Consider the following 9,871-nt stretch of genomic DNA (forward strand, 5'->3'; position numbering starts at 1 on the left):
ACAAGATTGAGAAGGGATTAGAGGGAACATTGATGCTTCCGGCCCAAGAAGATGGTGAAAGGGCAGAGGTAGTGTTTTTAATTTTATTGCAAATAATACAGGCATGCATGTAAGTTGCAACAGGGTCAAAATATCTTGGAAAAGTAGCAAAATGGTTGATGTCTTTTGGATCAGTAACTCTTGAGTATCACTGACAGTTCTCAGTAGAAGTAAAACCAAAAAAGACCCTATGGTGTAGAAGCTATCTACATATCATATTATGGTCTATTTAATTCCCCTCAGAAACCTGCACTTGCCCATGATTCTATACTGCTGCTGAAACCTCCTCTCTATTATTCTCAGTTAATGTCCTTTTTCCACCTGCACTATTTTAGGGAAGAAAAGTTTCTAGTACAAATTTATATACATTTGCTTGTGCGTGCAAACCCTACTTACACACACAGAATCAGGAAACACAACGGTCCATGCATTATCATACTGTATGACGTATACATTTATTTTCTAGAGACTCCCTTCTTATAGGAACTGGAGACTACAGAAAGCTGGTAATGACCAGAACAACAAGGATTTGAATCGCAACCCCAAAGTCATTCCATGTAAGTTATACATTTGTCACAGTCAAAATGACCAAAGTCATACATTTTTACTTGCTAACCAATGCTAATTTTTTGAGGTATTTACATTTTACTAGTAGAACTTGCATGTTAAGATATGATAGTTCTTAATCTCTCTCATTCCCACAAGATCATTGCCCTTCTTAAACTTGATCTGTATTAGCATTATACAATATCTCTGCCCTTCTGCATCCTCTATTTGGCTGTAATAATAATAAAACAGTACCTTGTACTTGATCCTAACTAAGATATAATTAATCCTTATTGGAAGCAAAACAATCCTATTGGGTTAATTTAATGTTTAAATGATTTTTTAGTAGACTTAAGGCAGGAGATCCAAATTATGGATAGATCCCTTATCCGGAAAACCCTAGGTCCCGAGCATTCTGGATAATGGGTCCCATACCTGTACAGGAGTTCATATTTTGTATATGCATTACCCTCCTTTGATCACTAGGGGGTTCTTCTGAAAACTACTCTATTTAGTTTTTGTATATATTAGTTAAGTTCTTGTGTTTCTGGTTCTCTTTTCTCATTTTTTCCCAAAACAGCAGAATTTTGAATTTACTACCTCCCCAAGAATGAAAACAGTAATTAGAATCAGATACCCTTATTTAATGGTGCCTATAAAATGTTTCAGGGAACTACCACTAGAATTTAAAAGTGAGTTCTCTATATACAGTAAGTGGAACTGAATAATACTTGAGCTAATTCTTCATCACACAATAATGGAGCATTGTGCAAGATTAAAATGCTTAAAAACAAGTATTTGTTGGTATTGTGCTTTACCAGCCAAATATTCTGTTGGGTTTTATTTTCGCAATTACCAGCATGTGCATATGCTTTAGGTACTTCAGCATCCTGACATCCCTGCCCTACAGACAGATGCAATAAGCTCAGTATAAACTAATCCTGCCTCTTAGTTTTTACATCTAAAGTAATGGACAAGGCATAAGTATTTCATGCAATTGTTGGGGCTCTGTAATGAAAACTTTGTTTACAACTGCAACCTGAACGGACTATTAACCTTAAGTATTGCAACTTAGCCAGTTTTATCATTCATTTCTTGTGTATCCATATATGTTTCCAAAAATAGCTTTCTTTAATTTTGCAGATGACTATAACAGAGTCCAAATAAAGCTGGAGGAGGAGCAGCCAAATGAAGAAAATGAGGAGGATTCTGAATATTCCTCTGATGAGGGTGACACTGAGGATGCCACTAAGTACATTAACGCCTCTTACATTATAGTATGTGTTCAGCCAACTGAATATTTCTCTTTATCTTTTACACTTTACAACATGCTGTTCTAGGCCAACAGACTTATATAGATATATATATAGATATAGCTAGATATGTAAGACCATGCATATATGAATGAAGTTTCAGTAGATAGTTTTAAGAATGTCAGTTTGCTAGCTAAGCTTAATCTGAGCCATTAACAGAAAAGACAAGGATTTCTTTTAAGTTTGAAAATATGACTTTGTTAAGATATTTTCTCAGGTTTTCTGAAACAAGGGAATGATTTACTAAACCCAACTGTTCAATAATGTCTTTTACATCAAAGCCCTATTTCATGCCAAGTCAATGACCTCAGATAGAGAAATAATGAATTGCAATTTGTTCTGGACAAATAATCACAGATGTATGAGACTCTGTACGTAAATGTGTGTGATTCCAAAATAAGAAACACTTACTGAAGGCTGTTCCTTTTCATTCTGTTAACTTACTAATAGTAGAGCCAAAATATAAGGAAACTGTAAAAGAGCAAAGAAATTCACAATTGCCACCTGCACTGCTAAGATCTTGCTCATTATGTATGTATGTATGTATGTATGTATATCTTTATTTATAAAGCGCTATTTATGTACGCAGCGCTGTACAGTAGAATACATTAATACAAACAGGGGGTTATTAAGATAATAATAGATAAATACAAAGTATAACAATAAATAGAAATAAATACAAGATACAGTTGCAATAAGTTAAGAGTCAAAGACACAAGAGGATGGAGGTCCCTGCCCCATAGAGCTTACAATCTATAATGCTATTATGCAGCTGAAGTGTACATTGATTGGTGAAAATGACTTAAAAGTGACATTTTAAAGTAGAAACTTCCACTGCTTGACCAATCTCTGAATGGCTTTCTTAGTGTGCCACTCAGTGATTGGTCTTTGCATTATAGTGTGCAAGCCAAAGATCTTAGCAACACAACTGACAACTCTGCATTGAAAAGGAAAAAACAGGAATGGTTAGAAGGCTGTCACTAGAGAAAGGAAAAAGGAAAGCAAAAATTTAAAAGAGAAAATATAAAAAAGTAAGGGAAGATCACAGTTTAGGTTAGGGGATACTAGGGTAGATAAAAAAAGGTTTGTGGTGAGAAAAGTGGGGAACATTAAAAAGAGAAGCGGAGAGAACAGGGCAATAGATATGGGATTGGAAGAAACAATATATAAAGTAGCTGCCATTTTAGTTAGCTGTTGCATGAAAAAATGATTATATGGTTGGCGGGCCCTAGTAGCTATTTCTCTGGTGGGCCCATGGCTCCCTGAGTCCTAAACTGGGGCAAAATAAGCGTTTCTAATCAGATTTAGTGAATATTTACAGATAAAAGAGTATGGTTGTGTAGATTTGTATAAGGAATACTACATTCGGTTTTGTAAATTGTAAATATATTGCTAGTCAGTTAGAAGACACAAGCTGAGTGTTTTCTTACAGCATGGAACTCCAAGGTGACTTTAAATAACCTCATATTGTACCATGCATTATTGTCATGTGACAAAAGTGAGCGCTGATGACATCACTAACTATTTATCCCCCCCCCCCATTATGCAGTATATACATATGTGTGCAGTTTTTATTGTGGCAGTTAATGTCATAGTTTTCAGAATATTATTAAGGAAGTTAAAGGCTGATCACCTGTTATCTCCTTTATTGTTCTTTTTAAAGGGATTTTGGGGAACCAGGTCCGTCATTGCAACTCAAGGACCTCTGGAGAACACAGTGTCTGACTTCTGGCAAATGATTTTCCAAAAAAAAGTCAAAGCCATTGTCACACTGTCTGCACCTTCCCAGGAAAACAAGGTGAATGCAAAATGTGTTTACAACGTTGATGTAAGAATATATTCATTCACTCCAGTGCAGTCTAGTTAAATGCTCCTTCATCTCTAATGTCTCATTTGTTGATGAAAATAGCTCTTTGCATAAATCTTGTTAATGTTTCTTCACTCTACCCTCTCTATTCACCCTCTTAAATTAAACTAAACATAGGCATTATCATTTTTTTGTCAGTTTCACTTGCTAATTTAGCTTTGGCCCCTTTATTGCATTGATTTTTGTTTCAACGTCAAAAGATCTATTTAGTTATACCCATAAGAAACTGGCCAGTAACAGTAACCCCTGTCCTAATAAGTAACTATTTATTATATATGCATATAAACAAAGAATAATTGCTTCATTAACTCTATAATAGAAATTCATTGTGAAACCTGAACCTCCCCTGGTTTGTGTATTTTTAGGAGGCAGCTTGCTTTCCATACTGGGAGCAAAAGAAAGAGACACACGAAGATCTTGAAGTGGAACTGACCAATGAGAAGTCTTGTGGCAGCTACACTGAGCGCACATTTCAAATCACATACTCCAAGGTAAAACAAGACCCCCAACACCCTTTCATTGGGCAGTTCGGCAACCACAGTTTATATAATTAATACTCTATGGTGAACTGCCTGTCAAACATCTAATTTCAAAGCCAAGGATCAAGGTTTGTCCTCTCTAAATAGCCTATAACCTCTACATTTGTGGCAAAGCCTTCCACTAAATGTTAGAACATTGTTGGTGGGATTTGCTTTCATTCACACATAGGAAATTGGACATTAATCAGTCCCTACTCACTTCAATGTCCCATTCAGTTTATCCCATAGATAGTGAGAGTTGGATTGAGGTCAAGGCACTATGCATGAAACAGCTCAGGTTGAGTCAATGAATTCTGGTTATATTAGTTCATGAGAGTTGGAACCATGGAACAGTTTTTATAACCCTGCATGGTGCTTCTTTTTTGAATCTGGACTTTTCAGAAAACAGACAAAAGGACTGTTTGCCAGTTCCATTATGAGCAGTGGAAGGAAGAGCTTCCTGGGAACCCAAAGGAGTTACTAAATATGATTGAAAAGATCAGAAAGGAATTCCCAGACAAAAGAGTGGAGGAGGCAAGCAAGCACGACAAATCTGCCTCACTTGTTGTTCACTGCAGGTAAATTAAATGTTTTTAACTCACCATTTGCTTTTGGCTACCAATAGCCTAATCTCATTGGTTTATTCCTTAAACTGGTCCCTGCTCTGTTATTTAATTCTACACTTTTCATCATGAATGGACAGCACTGCTAATTCTGAGAACTTTTTACTCTTTGTCACTTTAATTAAGCCAATTTTTGTTTAATGCTTTTCTCACCCCTGATAAAAGCTCATTTAGTGTTGTTACCTGTAGCACAAATACTTCATCATGTTCTTCCATTTTCATTTTAACCAGTGATGGATCTAAAAAGACAGGAACTTTCTGTGCCCTATGGAATCTTATGGAAAGTGCCCACATTGAGGGAGTCATTGATGTTTTTCAGACTGTAAAAAATATACGCAAGCAGCGTCCTGGAATGGTGTCCTCTTTGGTAAGTTTGTTAATGTTATAATGTAACTCCCAGTCAGCAGCCACATTCTGGGACAGCAGATTCATTGTCTGAGCTGCTAACTAAAGGTGGCCATACATGGGCCAATAAAAGCAGCTTATTAACTTGTGTATGGGACCCTCACATGGGCTTACTTGATCAATATGTGGGCAAAAATAGGCCAGATGTTGATCAGACAGGTTTAAAAATTCTGTCGGGGTGAGGATCACATCACATTGGTGTCTTGATGAGGTCCTCGTCCAGACGACCTGGATCCCATAAATGTAGATTAATTTTGATTCCCTTAATAGTGAACATAATATCCAAGTATGACATCTCTTGTGCACTGATCTCACAAATATTTTACATTTTTCCCTGTAGGAACATTACCAGTTCCTGTACGACATAATTGCTAGTACCGTGCCAGCCCAGAATGGTCAGATTAAGACACCTAACCGACAGGAGGACACAGTGGAGATTCAGAATGAAGTAGAAGTTAAAGTTCCAGTGGTAAAAGAAAAAGAGCAGAATGATATCCCTCAGGACGATGAAATCAAAACTAAACCGAAAGAGGATGAAAGTACCTCCAATGGCCCGGCAGAAGCTCCATTCACAGAAGTGACTCTGAGAATAGATGAATAATAAGAGAAAGGATGAGGAGGCAGGGTATATGTACACAGTTCACAGACCCAGGACTGTTTTAGTTTGGAAACCAACAGTACAATTAAAGAATGGGTGTACAGTGCTCTGTGCATAAAGTAGTATATCTAATTCATGTACACCCCTTAACCTGGATTATGTGCAGTTCCGAGTAATGTACAAATACATGGCTTAGACCGCACACAGTTGTTGTATAGTGGTTTTCTGTTCTAATGTGATGAATGCATTCTCTGTATCATACATCCATGCTCTAATAGTCTCCAAAATGTTTTAGAATAGTAATGAATATGCTTGTATGGCTCAAACTTACCTTTAACTTGTTTTGCTCTGTTAGCATACCCTTACTTTGTGCATGTCTGGCTAGGAATCAAATGGATCTTTGTGCTTCATAAAATTTCCTTATGCCCACTATCAACCAACATGGCACAGGACGCGTTTCTTTGCATGGGTGAAGGAAAGTTAAAAGGGATTTACACTATGCTTAGGAATCAGTGTACAGCACTGCCTAAATATAACTGTATAGAATATGGGCCCATAATATATACTATTTTACAACTTGAAAATACATCTGTGAAAGGGCAATAATATAATGCCACCACAAAACAGTTTTACAGAATCAAACGTCTCAGCTTTGTGTATAAGAGTAGTATTCATTACATTTGAATTATATATTGTGTGGAGTGTTTTCTGTATAAATTGTGAGCCTTCACTTCACACTTTAAACATAACTGGCTGCGGTATTAGCACCCTTTGGCATATGGAATGGCAACGTTAATCTTCATTCAGAATAGTTCCATAGGATTCCTGTACATAAGCAACTTAAGTTCCTTAAAAGTTTTCTTTATAAATTTAAGTTATGGGTTACATGCTTGAAAAGCATTATATTTAAAAAGATAAATATTTTTATTTTTAGGGTTTATGTTTTCTTTTGTTTCCCTTTAGGTTTTGGGACTATAAGGGGTCAAGCTCCCCGTTGCAGTCTGATATTTCTGGGTCCCCGTTAGTGCATGGAAAGGCTACTCATACATGAAAACACAGTTACTCTGCTTTAGTTGCATAACGTACAAAAAATGAAACCATTCCTCCAAACGTATCTATAGCTGCCATTTGGACCGGCCCCTGCCCGCTGCTTTGGGCACTTCTCCTTAGACAGTAAAATGTGAAGGCATAATTTATTGTGTGCTCATATTTAGGGGGTAAACATGCTGAAGGTGTGTCTGTTTTTGAACCATGGCTGCTTCTATACTTCTGATATGTATGCTTGAGAATATCTGTAATTACACAAACAAAGAGTAGCTGCCTTTGTGGATGCATTCTTCATTAAAGGGAAACTATACCCCCAGAATGAATACTTAACCAACAGATAGTTTATATCATATTAAGTGGCCTATTAAAGAATCCTATCAAACTGGGATATACTGTATATATGTGTGTGTTAATATTGCCCTTTTACATCTTTTCCCTTGAGCTACCATTTTGTGATGGTCTGTTCTCTCAAAGATCACCTGATAGGGTATAATGCAGCTCTGACTGTAGCAGGAAGAAGTGTGAGAGCAAAAGGCAGAGCTATGTCCATTAATTGGCTGATGTGACCTGTTTGTGTGCCATTGGTTTATTTAGATAAAGCAGGGTGTTACATACAAGCTGTTTTATGTTATTATATTTTGTACATAGTTGAGGGTTATAGTTTTCCTTTTACTTTAGTACAATGTTGGCAGCATCTGTTTCGGACAACCACGAGGTGCTGTTACCACTGCTGTGTATGGAGACTGCCAGTCAAGGCACGGAGTAGATCAGGCCTTGGGTGCATGTACAATTACAAATATAGAAAGAATGAATGTATGACAGCCAGTATAATTGCCTGTATATTAGACTCAGTCTTAAATTGTAAATAGAGGTTATTTTAACAATGAAAAGCAAGTGTACATGCTGGGAGTTTAGCAGACATTGGCGTGTGAAAGGGTGAGGTTTTCTGATTTTGATACGATATTCATTTATACCTTTTTGTAACCCATTTGTCTTTTTACCTTTGAAAAATTAAACAGCTGTGTAAAAGACGTTTTCTCTGTGCTCTCTCCATCTACATGTTTTCATTTCTACATTATTACATTACCGGTAGTTAAATTAAAGGCCCCAGATATGGGGTGCTGAGTGTGAGCGTTCTGCAGGAGATACCAAGCCTGTGCACAGCCGCTGCTACTTTGCTCAGAACCTCGGCGGGTTCCCAAAGGAATGGGGCTCTCAGGATGGTACACAACCTAAAAAGAGTTTATTGAAGAACATTGCAATATCCATTGTTTTTTTTTTCATTTACATCATTAAATTTTATATGCAAGATGTAACACACTATGCTGCCCTTTCTGCACCTACTGTCTCTGCTTGAATCATTCAGGCCAGAAAATGCCCATATTGTAGGGGAGTTAAAACCTATGACAGCTGGTATATTGAGTGCAGAGCCACGGGCTTCCTGTCAGCACCTACTGTCCGGGGAGTTTGGGGTGCTCCATGGGAGGAGTTAGGGGTTCTTTACTTTGCTCCCCATACTGTACTGCTGCTCATGGACAACCCAAATCTGGGTCTGCGAGGGTCTGGGGCAGTTTAAAAAAACATTTCTGGATTTGCCCTTGCAACAGTAAGCCAAATACAAATCTAGGTTCAATACAATTAAAAAGGCTTAAAAAAAGGGGGGCTTTGTAATGCACTACAGTCACAGGGGGAGTTTAACATTCGACATTCGAGTTTTCTTTTGACAATTCAAGTTTTTTGCACTAAAAAAACGCAAATTTGAATTATGCTTCAAAAACTGGAATGTCTGGTATTTATTAAGAGTAAAAAACCCGAAAACTCGAATGTAAAAATTCACCATCTAAAAGCTTTCGGTTGTTATAGAAATCAATGGGCAAAATTGAAATGTTTCGTTTTTTTGGAATTTTTACACTCAAGTTTGTAAACTTTCCTTTTTAATAAATAAGAGAGCATTTGATATGAAAGTTTATTTGATTTGGAAAAACAAACTCAAATTCAAAATCTCAAAAATTGGTAAATAAGCCAAATAAGGTTTTAGGGCTTAAATCACTTATTAAGAGATGCTATGTATTACCTTGAACACATATGGGGTTATGTAATAAAAGGCACAAATTTCTCCCAGGAGCACTAACCCATAGCAACCAATCATCAGGTAGCATCATACCTCCCAACTGTCCTAATTTTCAGGGGACAGTCCCTCTTTTGACCGCTCAACCCACAGTCCCAGATTCTTACTGAAAAGTCCCTCATTTCCCTTTGATCTCCTGCACTGAAGCTAAAAAAGATACAAATTTAATTAAAGAGTAGCTTTTGGCAGAGAGCCTGAAAAGTTAAACAAGCTTCACCTGCACTTAGATACAAATATTTCTCAAACTTAATTAAAAAGTTTTTGGCAGAGAGCCCAGAAATCTTCACTAAGAAACATTGTTTCTCAAATTTAATTAAATAAGTAGCTTTTGAAGAGCCCAAAAAGGTAAAAAGCCCCACCTACACTTAGTAATAAGCTAAACATGTCTCTTGGGGGAACTGAGACTCACAGCTTAAAGGACAATTTCAGCTTTTTTTTAACAAAACTGTAATAACACATAAAACAAGAACTCAAAACCCCCAGAAATGTGTTCAAATTTTAAATAACCTGCCAAATTTAGTCAAATGGGAGTGGCATTTAGGGGTGTGGTCAAAAAATCACATAGTGCAGCATTTCATTTTGTCCCTCTTTCCATTTTCAAAATGTTGGGAGGTATGGGTACTAATTAGTGGCCACATGTTTAAAAAGCAAACATGTTATTCATTGCTATGCGTTACTGTTCCTTTGCAAACTTAGTGCCTTTTATTACATATGGGGGTTAGTAACATAATAACACTGCAAGTGTTACTTTGGGCCTCCAAAGAACCATCTCCATACTGCAGGCAGG

The 9,871-nt window shown here is 36.9% G+C and overlaps 1 protein-coding gene across 1 annotated transcript in view; it reads left to right on the forward strand.

Annotated features, from left to right (window-relative positions):
* The window catches only part of ptprc (protein tyrosine phosphatase, receptor type C), a 40,335-nt gene extending 32,337 nt beyond the window's left edge, over positions 1 to 7,998 (forward strand). The window contains exons 19-25 of the mRNA XM_031901338.1: positions 506 to 596; positions 1,729 to 1,862; positions 3,562 to 3,696; positions 4,131 to 4,256; positions 4,686 to 4,861; positions 5,138 to 5,273; positions 5,652 to 7,998. Coding sequence (XP_031757198.1) covers positions 506 to 596; positions 1,729 to 1,862; positions 3,562 to 3,696; positions 4,131 to 4,256; positions 4,686 to 4,861; positions 5,138 to 5,273; positions 5,652 to 5,912 — 1,059 coding nt within the window. The 3' untranslated portion in view covers positions 5,913 to 7,998. The remainder of the gene's footprint in view (positions 1 to 505; positions 597 to 1,728; positions 1,863 to 3,561; positions 3,697 to 4,130; positions 4,257 to 4,685; positions 4,862 to 5,137; positions 5,274 to 5,651) is intronic.
* Positions 7,999 to 9,871: the final 1,873 nt, after the last annotated feature.

This window comes from Xenopus tropicalis, chromosome 4 (assembly GCF_000004195.4).
Source record: "Xenopus tropicalis strain Nigerian chromosome 4, UCB_Xtro_10.0, whole genome shotgun sequence".
Classification (NCBI taxonomy): domain Eukaryota; kingdom Metazoa; phylum Chordata; class Amphibia; order Anura; family Pipidae; genus Xenopus; species Xenopus tropicalis.